The 20,626-nt window shown below is 38.5% G+C and overlaps 1 protein-coding gene across 4 annotated transcripts in view; it reads left to right on the top strand.

The window, feature by feature from the left end:
- Positions 1-17,449, top strand: part of TECPR2 (tectonin beta-propeller repeat containing 2) — a 43,584-nt gene extending 26,135 nt beyond the window's left edge. For 2 of the 4 annotated variants that reach the window (XM_064716027.1, XM_064716024.1), the window contains 4 exons: positions 2,465-2,613; positions 13,738-13,879; positions 14,862-15,011; positions 15,273-17,449. In XM_064716027.1, the coding sequence (XP_064572097.1) occupies positions 2,465-2,613; positions 13,738-13,879; positions 14,862-15,011; positions 15,273-15,430 (599 nt within the window). In that variant the 3' untranslated portion in view covers positions 15,431-17,449. The remainder of the gene's footprint in view (positions 1-2,464; positions 2,614-13,737; positions 13,880-14,861; positions 15,012-15,272) is intronic. The other 2 variants (XM_064716025.1, XM_064716026.1) reach the window with 1 other exon arrangement.
- Positions 17,450-20,626: the final 3,177 nt, after the last annotated feature.

The following is a 20,626-nucleotide window of genomic DNA, read 5'->3' as shown; positions in this document are numbered from 1 at the left end:
GAAACTCTTCTCATGAACCACTGCTTTCTAGCAGCTTAGACAGTAATTGTTTAACTGAAAAAATAAGTAACTTCTAGTCATTGTCTGAAAATCTCAAAAGAATTCATATAGGAAGTCAGTGTAATTGGTGTTAGCTGCCTGTAATACCTGGCCTGTGAACTTCAGCAGTTCAGAAATTCAGCCTTTACATTCAGCTGTTCTGTCAGCTCTGGCACATGGTGGTGCCATAGTAGAGATTTGAGGTCAGGAAATACTCAAACACTCCTCTGTACCTGTCACTGTGGCTTAGCACTGAAATGTGAAAATGTTTTAGGCATTTTTTCTCCATTTAATTGCATGTGGTACATCACTGCTTGACAAGTACATATCCATGGCTATAATAGAAAAGCCTTTATTTGTTCTAATGGGGCTGAAGAAATGGGAGAGCTATTGTTGTTGTGTCAAGTGTATGTGTAAGTTTACTCCAGAAGCATTAGGACTGTGACTGCAGAGGGCAGGCAGGGTGGGAGCAACTTCCTGTAAAGTGCAGTTCAGAATTCTGTATGGAAGTGATGGGGTTTACCAGCATTAGGTTGAAATATTCTTATTATGTTGGTAGTATCTTGCCTTTTGCACTATGTACTGAGAGTAGCACCCAGTAGATTATTTTGATTAGCATTCCACTATCACTGTCAAGGTTTCTAAACACAGTAGAGTGACCTTTAGGTTTGAACAATAAACAATGCTGCTGGTTCATGCTACTTGCTCTAAAACAGTTGGTGAGTGTGGTTAACATGACCTTGTCCCAAGATACAAATGGTAGATGGGAGGAGGGAGAGACCCCAAAACATTTACATAAGGGCTGTGTTTTTGAATATCAAATTGTACTGTAGAACGTAAATAATACCAGCTCTGCTGGGTAGGTGATATGTGATTCCAGCTTTGAGTGGCTGATGCTTGTCTGGATCAGAACACTTGGACAGCTGAGGTATCATGTGACAAAGCCTTTGAGGCATACTTTATTAGAAGGAATAACAAGGTTTTAAGTAAGATTTTGGCTTTGCAGCTCAAAGTCAAGCCTATTTTCTCAAAAGAAAATTGCTGTAGATGTTCTCATCCGAAGCAGTTGGAGTTTTTGTTTGTCATTTTGGTTTTTATATGAAGCTGTCTGTTAAAAGAAATTTTTGGGCGAGATAGATTGATTTCTATTCCTGTGATCCAGAAAATTAAATAATTCTGGTTAATGAGATCTGTTCACCACAGACAATTAAAAGATAAAGCTCTATTGTGCTGTTGTTTCCTGTTCTTTTCCCCAGCAAGTCTTAACCATTGGGAATATTGCATTCTGCAGCAATAAATACTTTGAACTTGCACTCTGTGGGATAAAATTCCAAGCCCCTCTTTAAGGAATGCAGTGTCTGATGCACTTTACAAGGATTTGTTGCCAAATTTCACATCCCTGAAAACAGAGCTGTTACCAAGAATGGGATATCCCAAGCAGCCCTGGCATGTTCAGTCAACCAGCAAGGCCTATTTTTAGAGCCTTTAGTTTGGAGTCTGACCAGAGCATTCTTTCTGTAGTGGATCTGTACTGCTTGGGTCCCACTTTCTTTGGAACTTGTTTTCCATGACTTAGCTTTGTTTTCTCCAACATGGGGTGAAAAAAGGAAATCAAATGTTAGCTACATTACGTTGTGTGGCTATTTTAAAGTTATTTTGAAAGAGTAAGAGTTTCAGTAGACAGTTAACTAGCAGTTCTTTTTAGTCTAAAATACCAGGTTTGCATCTCTACTGTCTTTGCAGGAATTTAGACTAAACTCAAACACAGACCACATCAAAATTCCAACACACACTTATTTGGCAGCTTTGTTTTGATGGTGCTGACAGGGTTAAAATACTGCTGCACATTTGAGATTGGTGTAATAAATATGTACAGTGGTGAATATAAATCCATTTGAAAATTAGTTCCTTTATTTACAGATGTGACACTGGTATGTTAACACTGAAATGCATAACCCATATGCTCTCATATTTTTGAAATGCTGCTGCTGTTAGGAATGTTCTTTGCTGAGTGTATTATCAGATTGACACCTTTAAAAGTCTCCAAGCATGGCCAGCTACAGAGAAGAGTTCACATTAGGTCATGTGAAAGTTTGTCTAGGCACTGATAACATTTGCCATGGAATGGTTCCCTGCTTGAATTTGGTTATTGGAATAGAGTATTTATAATGTGCTTTAGAAATTGCACTCTCCTATGACTAAAACATTTAGGTTTAGAGGAGAAATTTCTCACATATGTACTACCTGTTGGTTTTGTTCATTGTATCCAGCAATTTTTTTTTACTCTCCCACAAATTGTATTAACTTCTAATCATTTTTATGTGACTAAAGCTTGTTTAATACAACAAAGTCTAAATACAAGTTGTGATTGTTAGCTGAATTTGAAAGGAAAATGCCAGGTTGCTGATAATCTCTTTGTTATTAGGTGGTGTAAAGCTGATCAGCTTGACCTGTGGAAATCAGCATGTTTGGGCCTGTGACACCAATGGTGGCATTTATTTCCGTGTGGGAACTCAACCTCTTAACCCAAGTTTGATGCTTCCTGCCTGGATAATGATTGAGCCACCCATACAGGTAAAATGTTGATTGCAATTCTTTGTAGCCCAGTGGTTTAGCTCTATGCTAAACAATAAAACAGTAATTTTAGAATTCATGGGAAACAGTGGAGCCAGGTTTTATAGTAGAGTGTAGCATTGAGCTATGCTGAGTGCCCTCTGTGTGCTAAGCCAGGCTGGATGGACAAACAGCACAGAGCAGAGGGTGTGGGAAGGCTCTGCTCAGGTGGCATGGTGCTGAATGCCTGCCTCCCTCTTCCTTCATCCTCACCCTTGTGAGCCTGGGGTGCTTGTTAGGGTGCTGGGCCTGAATTCATGACTCTCCTTGTCATGCAGTGCTTTGTAAGCATGCAGTGCAACTGCAGCTCTTTTCCCTTGTCACCAGAATGGGAAAAGTTTATATCCTTTCTGCTGGCAGCTGGGAGTGTCAGAGCTGAAAGAAGCCACCTAAAGTCACCTGGAAGCGTATTTGGAAAATACAGAAAACTGACAAAATCTGTTTCTCCAGTGTCTGTTTGTTGTTTGGATTTTGGTTGTTTTCTTTTTAAATCTCTCTTTAACCTCAGTGCTTGCTTTCATTGCTGCTCTAATACTTTGCAAGTTAATCTGTGAAATGGGAGTAATTTCTGTTGTGGGTTGGGACTGCTGTAATGGAGCTGACCTCTGACTACTGATTTCATTCTTTACTCCTTGGCACAAAATTGCTTGAACAGAACTGTCTGCTGGTCTAGCCCAGTAACACTGGATGTGTTTGCATACTTGATGGACATTCTGTGATGTTGCAGCATTTCTCTTAAAGATTTTGAAATGTGTGATACTTTCAAAAGTACACATTAAGAAATAGAAGTAAATCTGTGGCAGTGGAGTTGCAATCATTTATTTGGTTTTTACATCATTTGCTTTTAGTAATGCTTATCTCTCATCAGCCAGTTGTTGGCTCATGTGTATCTCTGGGTGTAACAGCAAAGAAGGGCAGGGGAACAGGGAAATGAAAACTGCAGATATGCATCCCATCAATTAGCACAGCACTGGTTAGATGACTGCACAATTTGTAATGTGGTTCTGGTGAAAGGGTACCTTGTTTTGCAGGATAGCAAGGCAGACTGGTAAATAGGTGCCAATATCAGTTGCAGAAAGGACTTGGTTCCAGAGCTGCTTCTTGGTGCGCTGCAAGTGGATCTTTGTGATGTAACACCTTGTCCCTGCTAGCTAGGGGGTAGGGCAGCAGCAAGATGAGACTGAAGGTGTCAGTGATGATGTCTCCCATAGAGGCAGTATTCTTAAAAAAAAAAGAGGAGGAAACATTCCATTTAAACTGAATTTGCCAAGAGACAGAGAATTAAACTTGTGTACTATCTTCTTACCAAAGGTCTATCCAGGAGAATAGCCCAAAAAGCTGTTTCTCTATGCTGATACTATTTTCTCTGTACTAAGTGGTTCTCTACTCCTCCACTGAAGTAGATTAAACTACTCAGTACAAAGGTGTTTACAAGAATTGGGATTTGCTGTGGCTCATGATTTGGCAGTGACTTCCTTAAGTAGAAAGTTGACAAGGTTGAAAATCAAATTATTTCCCATAATCTTATCAACAAAGCTGGATGATGTTGCCTTCCAAAAATTATAACCTTCTGATACCTAGAGCAGTGCCATTCCTTTTCCTGTTATCTTGCCAACTCCTGACATGGCAAATTTAATGGGTCAATATGAAGAGGCAAGAATTCAGACATTGCTTGCAGAGATGATAACACTCATGAGTTACATGCTTGTTTTGAGACAATTCCAGCATGTTAAAACAAGTCATTAAATGAGCTGGCATTCATGCTTTTGCAGAGGCTTAATGCAAAATGAGAAAATATGTGAACTTTAAAAGTATTTTCAAATACAACATGATGTATGAAGAGTGAGCTATTAAGTGAACAATATTTGCTTATTAGGAACACCTTACTGTTCTGCCCCTTAATTGACTTTGACACAGTTCATGCTGCTTTGCTCTTATGTTCAGAGCAACAGGAATACTGTGAGAAGTATTTGTGAATGATTCAGCCATTTTCTGTTTGAAGAAGGAAATCAAAACTGCTTTTCACTTGCTTCAAGTACAGGAACACTCTCAAATAACGTAATTTAAAACCAGCTATGGATATTTCATTCCCTAGTAAATGTCAGAGCCAATATGACTTGGCTGTCCCAGATCTCATGACTCAGGAGCAGCTTGGGAGCAGCTGCAGATTCTGCTTTTATGGTGTCACTTCTCCTTAAAGGAGTGCTGCAGTTGCACAGCATTCATCTTTGCAGAACTTCACAAAGGTATTCAGAGACTGCAGTTTTGATGAGATTTTGCTCATGCTAAAATGACTGAATATAATTTAAGTTCAGTCTTTGACTTTGTGATGCTGTATTTTTTTCTTAAATCAAGGCTAAACCCATTCTCATTTGTACCTCTTCTCTCTGTACCTCCTTACTGAAGCATCTCTTGAGATGAAGAAAACATTATTTGTTCTCTGCCCTCCTTCTTTTTTATTTTATCCAGTACTTCAGAAGTGGTTGATAACATCATTAGAGTATCTTGAGCAGTGGTAGTTTATATATAGCTGGTTTCTGTGATTCATCAATTTGGTTCTGCAGTCTTAGAAGTAAAATAATTATGTAGTTAAGCAGCTTTTTGAAAGCTGTTTCAAGGACATTGACAAAACAAATCAAAATGCTTTGATGAAATTATTTTAGACCAGGAAATAGAAAATGTTTTTCCACTCTGTTGTTAACATGCAGGACAAAACTATCATCTGTTGCAACATGTCTCAAAATACACCCATATTTTTTACATACATAAAAATTTAATATTAAAAAACCAGGAAATCTAAATATTATTTATATAGATAATATAGAGTATCTTTATTAGGATTTAATGCCTTTCCAATTTCTGGCCTAAAGGAAAAATAACTAAAAATAAAATAGAAAATTAGTATAGACCATAAGACTAATTTAGATGATTAAAGGGTAGAGCTTGATCAAAAGGTGAAAGTCTTTAAATTGCTTTCAAAGGTCCCCCCAAGTTGAACTGTTTGAAAATAATTCTTTGAACATTTCAGCCTTGATTTCTGGTACCTTCTGAAAAAGATGCTGAGACAAAATCTGATCTTGGGAAACTCTTGCTTCCCACAGTTTAAAAACAGTCCTTAAAACCTTCTCAGATTTACATCAAGCCATCTATCAGATAAACAACTTCATCTGACTAAATTAAAGGAAACAGAACAAATGTTTGTAGTGAGTGACTAATCATCCAGTCATTGTAAATAATCAGTCTTACTCTAAAAATAGATTGAGACATTTTATTGTCACTTCTTTAATTGCTGCTCTTTGTTAATTTGTAACCAAATTTCATAGAGAATAGAATTGAAAAAGTGATACTATTAAATCCAGAGGTCTGTTTAAATATTCTCATAGCTTGTCTGAGCTATAAAGTACAAGAGATTTGTTTAGGGAAACATTTGGTTGCAGGATAAAGCTTTAGATGATCATTTGTAGCTCTCAGCAGACGAGCACTGCTTGACTTAGTTTGCCATAAAAGCATCACCTGCATTTTGTGTGCTTCAAGTTAGAGAAACTTTTGATTTACTGCTCTTCCCTTAAACAGCCTGGTAATTGTGTCACTGTACTTTAAACTTGATGTCATAGGCAAGAGAAATTCTTATAGGTAGTAGAAATTCTTATTGATGTAGGAGGAGCTCTTCTTTTCTTGCACAGAGACTTCCAAAAAATAAATTAAGGCTTTTCATGCTTTCACAGTCATTCAAAAATTATTAAAACTATGAAGCAAATGGTAGTGTAAAAATGCCATTTAAATCTAGGCAAATTATCTGTAATTCTGAAAAATCACTACAGGATAGATTTAAGTTCTTTTCAATACCTCACATTGAACATATGTCTAGAAAAGGTAAGGAGTTGGTTGTGCCTTACAGATGAGTGTTGGCTTGTTAGAAATGGTTATCATCATCTTTCTTTTGTTTCTTTTATTTAGATAAAATTCTACTTACCTTACAGAACACTTATTTTGGATCTGGGGACTTTGTTCTGCATCTGCCTTGCTTTTGCATTTCTCAGTGAGATTTCTGTTGTTATTAAGGCCAGTTCTGCATTAAGTGGTACTTAGAGGAGGAAGCGGTGAGCAGTCCTCAAGATCAGATTTTGCCATTAAGCGGAAATGCAGGAAGGGTTTGTTTGAAATGATCTTCAAGAATTGAATATTTTGAGGGGAAGGAAGTTTTTCTATTGAAAATGCTTTGTAATTTTTACTTCAGAATCATCATCTACTTCTGAACCGTCCTTGTCATGGAAGTCTCTGTTCTTTCCCATGCAGTATTCACATGCTTGTTTTTTCCAAGTGCAGTAGTTTTCACTAGCACAGACCAGTTTGCATTTCTCAGCCATTGCACAGACATCTTCTGAGTTACCATGAGTTCTGCTTTGGAGTGCTAAGATGACATTCAAAGGAAGTATCTTTAATTAACCAAAGTCTGCATAGGTTGGAGAAGTAATACAGTCATTAGGCCTGGTTCTTTCTAGACCAGACTAACTGTAGTCGGTTGTTCTGTATATCTGCACTCATGTGAGGCCTCTGAAGACATTAATAGGGAGATGATTTTCCTGGAGGACTGCACTTTTCAAGATGATGTAGAGAAAAGCTGTTGGCAGTAGTAAGAGCAGCTGTCTCAAGGTGGGTTGCAAATAAGTACAGGAGATCAAAGCTTCTGCAGCTGTGCCTTTTGTTTAGCTGATGTAGCATGCCATAATGTTTAAGTTCAAGTCTGTGCTATTCTTCACAGGCATGCCTGTCTTAAGTAATTGTAAGTTACATAAAAGGTGCTTTTAGAGGCTGAAAAAAATACAATTTCAGCATTTGTTCTGGAGTTGCCTCATGCTGATTCCATTGCTGAGTGTAGTGCTTATTATCTTCCTCCTTGTTGCTAGTTAAGAAAACTGCTGTCTCTGTGTTTCAGTGTAGTTTGCTGCTTTGGAGTTTTAGCCCTCTGATGTTGTTTTAGGGCCCAGCTATCGCCGTGTTCAGAAAAGCGGCGCGTGGCCTGGCCTGGGAGATAACAATTGTTATCAGCACCAGAAGCTTCAGGTCACAGAAAGTGCCCAGTGAGCAGTACAGCCAGAAAATTCAGTGGGCAGTCCTCCTGTGTCCTTCTAAAATGTGATCTCCAGGTGGTGCATTTGCTTTTTGACAAGACTGGCTTACATTTAAAACATCAATTGTGAGAAGAACCTTCAGTTGAGAGAACTTTCAGTTTTTGTACTTCAATTTTGTCATTATTTGGAACTTCCTCATACCTGCAGCTCTTCCAATATTCCCATATTTTGGTTAGTTAACACAGAATTAGATATTTAATTATTCTTCAGAGAGATTAAAAAATATATCTAACATTCAGTTGGGCAAATAAAGTAACCACAACTATCATTAAGTTTTGACCGTTTTTCAGAGTTATTCTATTCAAAAATAAAAGCACCATGGTATAAAAATTCATGGGTAGAGGATGATCACCATGATTTAGCAGGTATGAGCTGTGGTAGCACAGAATAAGGAGACACCCTGGGATATCTGCTGGACATCAGACCCTTTGACCTTGAATGAGGAGCTTGAAGACCCTTCCCTATAATCCCCCAAAAATGCTTTCTGTCCTTGATAAGGTATTTAAGTTTCAAAAACTAAAGAGGGGCACTTCACAGGCATAGGCTGCATCAGAGGGTGTTTCACTGATGCTCATTGAAAGTGTATTTATAAGAAAACAAAACCTTGGTTACTCAGGTTTGCTTATACAAGATTTTTATTACCCAGTGTTAAATTATGTTCTGTTTCCTGGGAATTTGCACTTAGTGTTTACTTAACCCACATTTCTGTAAATAATTAATTCTTATTATCCTAACAGTTCACTTCTTCAATATGTTATTAAAAATACCTGTAGGGGTAATTACAGAGGGTTTATCTTCTACACTGCAGTTTGTAATCTTAGTTATAAAACAGTGTGACCAGAATACATTTGGGCAAACTTGAGTAGGCCTGGAGTTTGTATGGTCTCTAAAGTGGTTACATGAAATTTAAATTATTTATTTATTTAATTGCTTCTAAGGAACAGTTGTATTAAGTATTTTTAAAGTATTTTATGGTTCTGTTGAGAACATTTTGAGTAGTTGCATGGGTTTGGTTTGATCTTTTCTATGATTTGATACCATGTGTTGCCTTTCTCATGTTTCTGCAAGGAAAAATGTTGGAATAAAAAATTTAGAGCTAACAGAAGGGGAGAGGTCAAGGGATTTCCTCCTTGGCTTTGCTTTATCTTCCAGGTTTTGCTAGTCATAGGCAGCACAGTAGATACCTGCTTTGTTGGAAATACCCAGCTAAGGCCTTTTCCTTTTATCAAGTGAGGGCAGAAAGTGGGGCAGGGGTGTGTTGCTGTTCTGAGGCTTCTGAGGAAAATAATGCTCCAGTTTTACAGACAATAAATAGTTATGGGTTTCTGGCAATTTAATGCCAGCTTTCCTGAAGAACATGTGGCATCAAGGAAGGCCAAACATAGATTCATCTTTCCCACTCCTGTGTAATGCCTTGAACTTCTCTGCAGAGAAAAAAGCAGCACTTAATTTAGCAAGCTAATGCTGAAAGGGCTTTATAACCTTCATTCAGACGGACCTCAGAAAATAATATGTAAATAAGCCTTTATTAGGGGAGAGTCTCTCTAAGTTGCATTCTTTGTTATCCTCATTAGGAGGGTCTGAATGCTGTTAGTCATGAAAACAGTCAGATTTCTCTGATGCACTCATAATACCCAAGAGTGTGAGAAGTATCCCTGATGTGGCCTTCTGACAGCCTGGCCTGGACCAGCTGAAGGTGTTTCTGTTTGTCTTTGGAAGGAGAGGAGAACGTTGGTGCTGAATGGAGCCACCAACCTGTTACAAAAAGGATTGGGCTTGGCCAGACTGATAATGTTCTGTTTAGTCTTCCTTATCCTGCATATTTGCAGCAGAACAGAGATAATGGAGGTTTGCTGGTACATGGACTCTGTGCTCCTGAAAAGTGACGTGGAAAATGTTCTGGTGCCTTTTTCGTGTGCTTGTGCTTGTCCTTTCTTCCTTGACAAGGAACTTTAACCATTTGGGTTCAGCTGTGACCAATAAGAGAACTTTTGAATAGTATGTAGGGGAGACTGGCTAGAGAAATGTGTTAGTTTTTACTTTGGATTTTGTTTGATACTATTACCAATACGTTAAATTCTTACACTGAAATTTACTTCTGTGGTTTGCAAAAGAGAGGAAGTAACTTGCACAGAATTGTAAAGCTAATGGACAACTTGGCAACTTAAATATGTTTAGCATAGACATTATTTCCTGATACCATTTAACAATTTGCCAGTTATGTGATTCCTTCAAGTTTATTTCGTTTTATCAACACTTTTCACAACAGACATGTGGCAAGCTGGTTTTCTTTGTATTTATTTGTAGCAGAGGACAGATATATCCACAGCTCTTAGTATATTGCTTTAATGTTGAAAATTACATAGTTGATAGTGTTGCAGTCCATGGTCCTGGTGGAAATTCTTCATATCAAAAGACAGGGAATGACTGGGGTGTTTGCAGGATGGGGAATCTGCATTCAGATCTGACTGGCCAAAACAGTCAGACTTCTGAGATTTTTAGAGTTTAGAAATGTTTGGCACCCCAAGCAATAGAAAAACAATGTTCTGCATTTTTTTATCAAACAGCACTGGATCCATGAATAATCCATCACAGGTTGATCTCTCACAGTGCTGATCATATTGTGGATAAATGTATAAACAGAGTTTGGTGTGTCAGAGCAGGAAGGCTGAGAGACTGCTGCCAGGTTCTTTAAAATTCCAGATTCTCCAGTAAATTACAAATAGGACATGTTTCACAGTCAAGGTATATAAATCTCATGAATGCTGTTGGAAGTTAAACCAGCTGAGTAAAGGCTACGCTGAAATAATTTATCAATTTTCATGGTTATCAGCTTCTAAAATGTTATCAGCAGATTTATGAATTTGCAGAGATATCTCTCTTTAGTGCTGTGAGAGAACTCTATTTAACCTTTAGCTGCAGCTGTAGAGATTTTCTTGTTATATAACTTATAAAATACTTAAAGCATGCTTATGGTAATTAAAACTTAGTGAAAATTGGATATATCTGAGATAATAACAGCAAGATTGTTCTAAGAAAATAGTTCATTATGTCAAGAAAATTTAAAATTCAATTTATCCACCTTACTGTGGTGGCCATGAGAGTGGCTTCTTGTTGTAGATGCGTAAAAAATAATCCAGAAGTCAAACCTTTGCAACAGGCTCTAAGAATTGCCTGTATTTGTTTCCTAACAAATTTCCTGGTTTGTGCCAAAAGCTGCTGCATATAATGATGTCACTCTGTGTCCTGTCAGTTGTGTCCTTTCCTGGCTGTTCCACAGCAGAAAGCTGAGGGTAGAGGAATTGCCTGGATCCTTTGCAGTAGTAGTCAGAAGATTGTTTTATTGATGTGGGGTTATCAGAAAGAGCTGAGCAGCCTGAAGAAGGAAGAGAAGCTGGAAGTGAAACCCAGAGAGGGAGGGAAGCTGAAGGATGAAGTGAGCTCACTTAGAAAAGCAAAGAATGAGAGGACTATTTGGCCAAGCTTTTAAACACATTTTGAATTTGACGATTGGCATTTGTGTCTTAGATGTGTTGGTGGTGCAGAATAGAGCAGAAGTAATTGCTTTGATTACACTTGAGCCTGCAGTGGTGTCAGGAGCAATTTAGCTGAGATTCATACAACTCCTTTTGTGGCTCTCCTTTTGGGTGTTTCCTCTGCTTTTCTTATTTCCACTACCTCTAAATCTGTAATAATGCAGAGGCTTAGGCAGCAGGTTTAAACAGTGTTTTTGGATGGAAATACTCTGCCAGCTCTTTCTCAGAGGATTCTCTTCTAGACAAATGACAGCAGAAGAGAGGCTTGGGATCCTGCCATATGAGAGTGGGGAGCAAGGTGCACAAATCTCAACAACTCAGCAACAAAATTCCACCAAGGTGTCAGGCACAGACCCTGGCTCGAACATGAAGTGTATTGCAGAGCACAGACAGACACACTGCCAGTCTGTGGTGTGAAGGCCATGGGGGAAAGGTGACACAAAGTCCTAAATCTGGGAAAGAGATTGCTCTTTAGAAGAATGTGGTAAGAAGGAGATAAGTGGATTTTAAAAAATGAAATAAATAGAAAAGAAAGATGAAAGGCAAAGGTCTCCTGTTCGTGCAGTACTCCAGCCTGCACAAGCTGATAACTGCCCAGCTCCCTTGTGTGAAAACTTGGGACTGCAGGAGTGTGGGGAGGGATGTGATGGAGCAGGGAACTGCCCTGGAGGGAGGCACTGCCCATGGCAGGGACAGGGGAGTGAGAGCCAAGGGGGCTGCAGAAAGAAGCAAATGGAAAATGGAGGGCAGAAATGGAAACTGGGCCAGGAGTAAGGATCACTTCCAGCAAAGGGGCAGAAGTCCAAATGGGAAAATCGTGTGGGGTTTTGGGGTGTTTTGTTTTTAGCATTTGATGGGTTGATTTTGGATATGTTTGAAAGTTTTTTGGTGTGGTTTGTTGTTTTGGGGGTGGGGTGGTTTTTTTTGTTGGTTGAGATTTTTGTTCAAGACAGTAGTTTAATACCAATCTGAAAGTAGCTAAGCAGGTGGTATTCTGTGTAGTCAGTGCTTTTCAAGGCAATTAGTGGCTTTACTTTTAAGTGTTCAAACTGCAGCCACTTGTGAATTTACTGTGACCACAAGTAAACACTTGATCAAGGCTCTACCAGCCTCAAGCTTCCAACAAAGGGCAAATACCTAATGAGAGGAAAAACATGAGAAGATAGTCTGTCAGGGGCCTTGAAACCTGAATAGACAGGATTGATTTGGCGATGCAAGTCAGATTTGGTTGTAGTTTGGTCAGACCCAACTCAGCACCAAAATTTTAAAAGCAAAGCCAAAGCAGGTAACTGTTATGTACACAGAAGGCCCATCTGGGACTGGGCTGTGTGCTTGTGTGTACATGCAGATCATGCTTCTGTATCCCTTGGTTTATAAATACAGAGAGCTACTTGCTCTCCTGTTTAGTACTCTGGAATTTCAGCTTATGCCCATGAGGCTAAAGCAGGGAATGCAGTGCTGCTTTGTGAGGGGATGATGTACTTCAGACATCATACTGTCTTCTGCAGTGCCTTTACTAGGCTGATGTGGAGAAGAGGCTTTTTTTTTTCTTTAATATCCATGTTTTATTTAAAGTCCTAAATACTTTACTTTAAAGTATTTAAAGTAAAAATTAATGTTTTGCAGGATATTTGCAATCATCCAACCTGATTGGATGGCAGGTTTTGCTACAAAGTCATGATATTACATCGGTGCCACTGATTTTGAACAGTAGTTAAGGCTCACCCCCAACACTCTTGTCTATAGAAGCAGGTGGAGTGAGGACATGCCTGGGAGCAGAATGGGAAGTGTGTTTCACTTGTGATTGCCAGTGGGTAGTGGTGTGGATCCTCTCCTGCAGGTGAGGTGCTGCAGTACTGCAGTGCTCTGCAGTGAGTTCCATGGGGGTATTCCTGTGGAATAATGAAGTACAGGAAAGAAGGCAGATCATCATTTCATTGCAAAGAGGAGACATTCAGACTGTAGAAATGTACTGCTTTAGAATATGCTTAGAAATAAAGTGCAGGTTTATTAATGTTAGGAAAACTTTCTGTCAGGCAAGAGGAACATACTGCATTTTGTGCATTTCATTGGAAGAGCTCCTTCTTGCAAATTGTAGTTCAAACTGTATCTGATTGAAATAGCAGTGGTTAAGTAAATACTAACACTATTAGACTTGAATACTGAACTTTAAATATTAATATCACTATGAGTAATGATACATTCATTCATGTTCCTTTTGCACTTACAAAGGGCTAAAGTTCTTGGAAAATGGATAATTATGTGCAGTAACACATAAAATATCAGATACGTGTCCCCCTGTTTTTAGTATCTGGTAAATATTTTACTGCTCTTGTGTACTTCTGTGAAAAACAAATGCTACAATAGTACAAAGATATAGTAGTACAAAGTTTAAATACTATGCTTAATTTTTATAGCCAGTAGGAATCAACTTGGTCAGCATTCATTCAAGTCCAAATGATCAGATGTTGTGGGCAATTGATAGCAAATGGAATGTCCATGTACGAGTTGGAATTACAGATGAAATGCCTGTAGGCACTGACTGGGAACATGTACCAGGTAAAAATTAATGCATCAGTTCCTTGTTGCTTCTGCCATTTTCTCAGTGGTTTTGTTTCATTCAGTTTTTTTTTTCTTGTTGCTTTTTAAGTTAGATAGTAATGCTTAATTTTTTTTTCAGTCAAGTGTTTGATAAGGGTTATTTTTTGAAGAGGACCTTGGTTTTACTTAAAAACACCGAGTAGTTAACTGGGAGAAATAAGATTTTTTAAATGAATTTATGATGTGTTATTTCAGGCTGCTGCCACTCAATTAGTAAGTGGTACAGTTCCCTTTCAATTAAAACTAAAGCATTCCTAAGCAGTAGGGAGACTGTTGTGCTGGGGGGTTTTGTATTTAATTATGATATCACATGAGGTTTCTTACCTAGATGGGGGTAACAAAAACCTTACACTATTTCTCACATCTTTCTACTAATCCTCTGTGCTGGATATGTTGTGGATTAGGTAATTACACTTTTGCCTTGCACTAAATTTTATTTGTTTCCTTCTAAATAACTGTGCATTGATGCTATCAGCTTTTTAAAGACTTGTCACTGCATTAACTCATGACACTTAGTTGCAGAGTACTCTTGTGAAGAGAGGGCAAGAGTCCACAATGTCTGTAATATTAACCATTTTTAGATAAATTAAGATTGTAATTGTTGGCTTGTTCCCCATGTGGTAGTCACATACAGTGGGGGCTCCAAAAGCATGTTATGAAGGTCCTCTCATTGGATGTTGCTTGTGGCTGTGGCCACACAACAAATTATTTCCATGTTGGGATAATCCTTATGGCCAATAGATGCAGGGAGTGCCAAGTCTGCAGTTAAAAACCTTTTTTTGTTCATCAGTGCTTCATGTAAGAGTGTATAAAAACTATTATAGTCTTGATAGTAAGAATATATAAAAATTATTATAGTCTGCTCTTAGAGTACTTTCTGCAAGTGTATTTGGAGTGCAGGACAGCCTGGTTATTCCCTGCTCATGTCCCATCCCTGCAGGTTTGCAGGCCTGCCAGCTGGCTCTGAGTGCCAGGACGGTGTGGGCGCGCTGCCCCAACGGAGACGTCGCTCGCCGCTACGGCGTCACCGACAAGAACCCTGCAGGAGACTACTGGAAAAAGATTCCTGGGAATGTCTCACGTTTAACAGGCAAGTTGGTTCTGCATGGCAGTGTGTCCAAAGCGTTGGGATGTCTGCTTTGAGTCTGCTTTGAGCTCTACCTGATGGTGCTCAAGCTGGCCATGTGCAGGGAGAGCCGCACGCACTGTGTTTCACCAAGGGTGTTTTTATTACATTAGTAAAAACCTTCTCTGGCTATAATTGGGAAAACAGATCCAAATATTATTTATTCAGTCTGTAGAATTGGAAGCTGCTACTGTAATTAAAAGATGGATAATTTATGCTTTGCAGTGACCCCTCTAGATGAACTGTGGGCGATCAGTACTTCTGGATCTCTGCTCCAGCGCCTCACTAAGACCTTTAGCCATTCCCATAGTTTGCAGAAAAATAATGACACCTCTGTTCTGCTTCACCCTGATGATCTGGAAGATGAATGGGAAGTGATATGAAGTCTGTCAAGCTTGTGAAGCAGTGAAAAAAACAGGAGGACAGAATTTCTGTAATGTATGTACAGAATATTGGATCTAAAAGCCACTCATATTGGACCTGTGATATTAGCACTTTTATATTGGAAAACTGACCTGTTAAATAGCCCCAAGCTGTGAGTTCTAATGTTTGTTACATAATCTTTTGGGAGACTCTTTAGGTGTGGCATACTGCAATTGTTATACCGTACTACTGTAAAAGCTCCTTTGGAAATATAACTTTTCAGTTAACCTTACTAGCAATGAAAGTGAATACTTCACAACAGCATGCAACTAATGTACTGATTTTGAGAAGGAATTATGTTGCATTAAATATTTCTCTACAGTGGAAACATCAAGCATTTCTCAATTTCTTCTTGTATTTGGAACTCCATACCATACTGATGGGATTACTCCTTGACTCTTGTACATATATTTAGAATTATTTTTCGTTGCAGCATGGAAGAAAATATGGTGAAGTACATCTTAGTAAGATCTGAGAATATAATGATTACTCAGTATTGTTAGAATGAATTTAATTTGATCCATTTCCATATAAATAATTGTGAGGCTATACTAACCTTCCATTTCCAGAAATTTTGTTCATAATTTGGCTTCATTCACAAGGTAGAGGTTTGGAATACATCTAATATCAGGGGGACTTTTGCCCATTTCCATAACCATCAGGAAGCTGACAAGAGTTTTGGGGGTGAGTCCCAGTTTGGAATAAGAAGAGGTTGCTTGTTGAGTTTGTAGTACAAAGCAGGAATGTACAAGGCAGCTTTCATAATTCCTGTTGTGCTGTATTTGTGCCTCCAGCCAGTGCTTTAACATTTGGACTCATATTGTTTTGAGTGCCAAACTTAAATTTGTTAAGAATAAAATGGTAATTGATAGAATTACCTATCTATCCCATTTAAAATCGTGATATTGTGAGAAAATACTTAACAATATTCTGATTTTTAGCTATGTTAGCTAAATTTTGAAGTGTCTTATACTTAACAGATGTTGCAACAGGAGTATGTGATGAACTGGGAAGTAACCTAAGTTAATCATTGCAGTTTATTTTTCTTTATACTAAATCTTCTTGGAAAGATACCTCATCTTTTTTAAGCAATAGAACTATAGATGAGAGAACCTGAGTTCAGTGTGTAGGCGGAGGAGTTATTTTGTGTTTGTTCTAAGCTTATAAATCATCAGAATGTTTTAAGCAGCTGCTAACCAATACTGTAAAAGAGCCAGCTTCAGGAAAGGCCAAGAGTTGAAAAGTGGGGATGTTTCTGTTTTCAGAACTTAACACAAATGGAGAAGGATGTGTTTTCTTTTTAACCTCTGTTCTCTTTCAGAATAGTTCATGCGTGTACTGCACTAAACTTGGAACAAACATGGTGCAAGGTGAGAATCTGAACTGGGGGAGAGAGAAGTTATGTTGTTTTTGGTTTTTTTAGTAGCACTTGTGGCATTGGCTTACAGTTCTCAGTTGAATCTCAGTCCTACAGGAAGAACAGATTTAATTCCCTTTTACAGATTGTTTGCTTCTTTGCCGTCTCATCTCTATACAGAGATTACCCCAGAGGGATTCTTTTAGCCTGTCTGGAAGTGGATGGTAATGGAATCAGCTTGTGAAGTAACCCAGTCTGTTTTATGCAAGCATAGCTTGGTGTCTTGAGGACCCCAAAGAAGCTGAAATTCAGCTTAAAAGTATCTTGTGGCAACTCCTGAGTCAATCACTTTGGAGAAAGGACATGAGAAAGGACAACTTCTCTGTGCCCTCCAAGCACCAGATGCTCAAGTACAATGGCATTATTTAATAGTGACACTTTTGTATTACATTTTTCAAAGTCATCTTAGTGATGGTTTGAGCTTGCTAGTTGTTTATTTACTGTATAATACTGTTCCTTGCTATGGTCGTTAATATTCTATTGGTGTCAAGAGCTCTTACAGACTACTTTTTAGGGTAGTTTCAACAAAATTAGGATGGGGTTTTTTTACTTTTATTTCTGTATTTAGTTTTTGGTTTTGTTTGTGCTTTAAGACAAAGTGCAATAAATTAGATTTTTAAGAAATAAATTACTGTGGTAAGACTCATCTTTTGTGTGATTTACAAGAGAATTCTCTATGTCTGACAGTCTTTCTTTTGTGAAAGACTGTGCCCTAATGTTGCCCCAGACAACGTGGTAATGACAATGTAAGGACCTGAATACTGTGAAGTTTATTTTATCTATTTTTTAAAATTGTGACAGGAGTGTCAAGCCAGCAAAATGTAAATCATTCAAGCAAAGACAATTAAACATGTCTCTCATTTGAATATTAAGCTTGTTGCATCCATATTAAGATAGTATTTCTGTAATAGAAGTAAACAAATTTCTTTCCTTGCATGCTGAACAAAAATTGCATCTGGAGTATTTTAGCTGTCAGTGAAAAATATGCATTTGTGGTTCCAGCTAGAAAATGGTGCAGCAGAAAATGGTGATTGTACCACGTGTGCTGTAACTGCACCCTTCCTTGAATTATTCATTATCTGAGGACTTCCTGTGTTTCTGGCATTTTACTGGAACTGCAGCTGGGGTTTAAGAGAGAACACCTTGGCTTTGCTTCCCAAAAGAGAGAGCTGTTTCCTGGCTGAGTGGGGACCTGGGTAACTTCACACAAGAGAATGTAACAGTGATTAATGAGGCTTCTGACTCTTAAACACACTTCCAGCCCCAGGAATCCTGTTCACATTCAGATGGCAGTGTCCTTGCTAATTATCATAGCTTTTATCTTGACAAACTGGTTCAGCTGCTTCTCTGACCCCTGCAGGGAAATGGTATTCTCCTTACAGCACTGGCTCCTTGCTATTGTGCAGGAGTAATCCTGATGTCACAGCTTAAGGAAGGTGTCTGTGATGAGTTGTTGTGAAACCAGCTATTGTAGACAGATGAGAAACTCCTGGTTTTCTTTGTCTCACAGCAATAAAAATCGATAGGATCATGTTAAATGGTGCAGAGAAAGTCTTTCACTAACAAGTGTCAAAGAAAATATTCTAATTCCTTAGGTAAGGTAGTAGAAGTGTTGATGTGAAACAGTGCTACTATGAGGAAAATTACAATGAGAAGCATTTAATTATGAACTTGGGTCATTGTCTAAACATAGCTTTATTTGTGCAGCACAAAGTTTCACAAGTCTTCAGCCTCCATTACCTGTTCCAAGAGTGTCTGATGGAATAGACCAGGATCATCCCCCCTTCTTCCCACACACCTGTGAACATCAGAACCCCAAAACTCCCCTGCATTACTTTTCAACAGATGGGTTCTGCCAGGCATTTCAAAAGCACTTGTGGGTTGTTTCAGACTTGTGTGACATTCTGGTTTATTTTTTTGCTTTTCTCTTGGAACTCCCTACACTGAGGGAGCTTTTGCTATTGTTTCAGCCAGTTCTGGGTAGATTTCAAGGAGCAAGCGTGATACACCTTTTTAGTAAATGCTGTTCTGAGTATAAAGGCTTGAAATTCAAGTGCTTGTATGCCTATGGTTTATCCTGGTCAATTAGCAATTAGTGAAGCATAAATTGTTTATGAAGGTATGGAGTTCTCCTCATTACTTTGGTGTAAATTCTCAGGTGTCCAGATTTTACACTAACTGGCCCTGTCTACATCCCATCCCTGCTGTCAGGAGTAGAGAGGAAAGACTGGATTGAGGTTTCCAGCTGTATTTCCAGCTGTTATTCCTCTTGTAGCCTTCCTAAAAGCCAAGGTTACATGTTGGAAACAGTATTATGGTGGCAAGTAGCTGGGAAAGACTGATGGATCCTGTGCCAAACAAGGTAGATCACCTTGATTTTTTGATAATGAGTTATTGTAGTTTACCACTCTCGCATCAGGACAGAAGAGAACTTGTAACATATAGGACTGGATTTTAATTACTGGAAAGCGAAAGTTGAGTTGCAGTCATTATCTTTTGTGAATTACTACAACCAGAGCTCTACCAATAAAGATTAAAATGTCTGGAAGAATGAAATTACCTCCCTAGTCTACTATAGCAATATCTGGGTTTATCAGTTATGGATTTCTCACTGCTTGAAATTGAGATGGGAAGTGAGGTTTGGGTTTAGTGCAGGAAATGTTTTAGAATGTTCTGTGGCTGGTATCACACTAGAGCTGAGTGAAATTACCATGACGACTCCTTTGGTCTTTGAGTCTACCTGACTTGAAATCTATTTAAAAATATCTATCAAATTGTTGTATTAGCCATAAGGTTAAAATCCTTCTTGGTGCTAGTGGAAGAAAAAAAGCATAGAAAGAGTAAAGATCTGTTTGAGAACCTTTGTGTTCTTATGGATGGTGGACTTTTTATATATGTATATGTACATAGATAAAAGCTTTGATTTGTTCTGTAAAAGATGATAGCAATGAAAATAAAATAACCAAAAATGTATTTTAAGGGAAAAATGCCCTTTCCATTTTGGCCTCAGAAATTACTTCTAAATACAGGGATTTTTATAGCCTGTGATTCTGATAGAGGAATTGAATAGTACACAGCTGAATTTCACTGAGTGGAGCTGCAGTTATGAATTAATCTTTCAAACATTATTCACTATTTCTGATACTGAAGAAACCAGTGACTTGTTTTTCCATTTTAATATACTTTTCTCATAACCTCAGCTGAGATACACTTAGAGCAGATAAAGGAAGGAGACTTCCATTTACAACAGTTGTGTTTTGAATCTCATATCCAGGGAAAATGTACCTAAAGATGTGTACAGAATTTTATTAACATCCTGTACTTACCATCTTGGGTTTGCACAAGTGATGTGCTTTATCTGTGTTATGAACAAAAATTCAGTTAATGTTTTTTTTGTGGGAGGGAGTTGCAGGGACTCCTGTTGGGTCGGTCTCTGCCAGGATACTTAGTGCTTTGTTATAGTAATACCGGGTCGTTGAGGCTTATCTCTTCTTTTGTATTAGTAAAAAAGCCTGGCTAGGTGCGGTGGACCCTTCCCCGAGGCTGTGCTCTCTTACAACATAGGGAAGACACCTGAGAGGGTGGGGGGGTTTATGCAAAGTGACTCCAAGACCAGCATGCTTTGTGGGACCCGACTCCAAACCCACGGAAAAAACCCCAAAAACAACGAGCCACCCAAGAATTGAGAGACTAAAATGATGTCTGGACATGAGGGGCCGATGGCTGAGCCTGCAGAGAT

Source organism: Zonotrichia leucophrys, chromosome 5 (genome assembly GCF_028769735.1).
Source record: "Zonotrichia leucophrys gambelii isolate GWCS_2022_RI chromosome 5, RI_Zleu_2.0, whole genome shotgun sequence".
Lineage (NCBI taxonomy): Eukaryota > Metazoa > Chordata > Aves > Passeriformes > Passerellidae > Zonotrichia > Zonotrichia leucophrys.
This window is presented reverse-complemented; position numbering and strand designations above follow the sequence as displayed.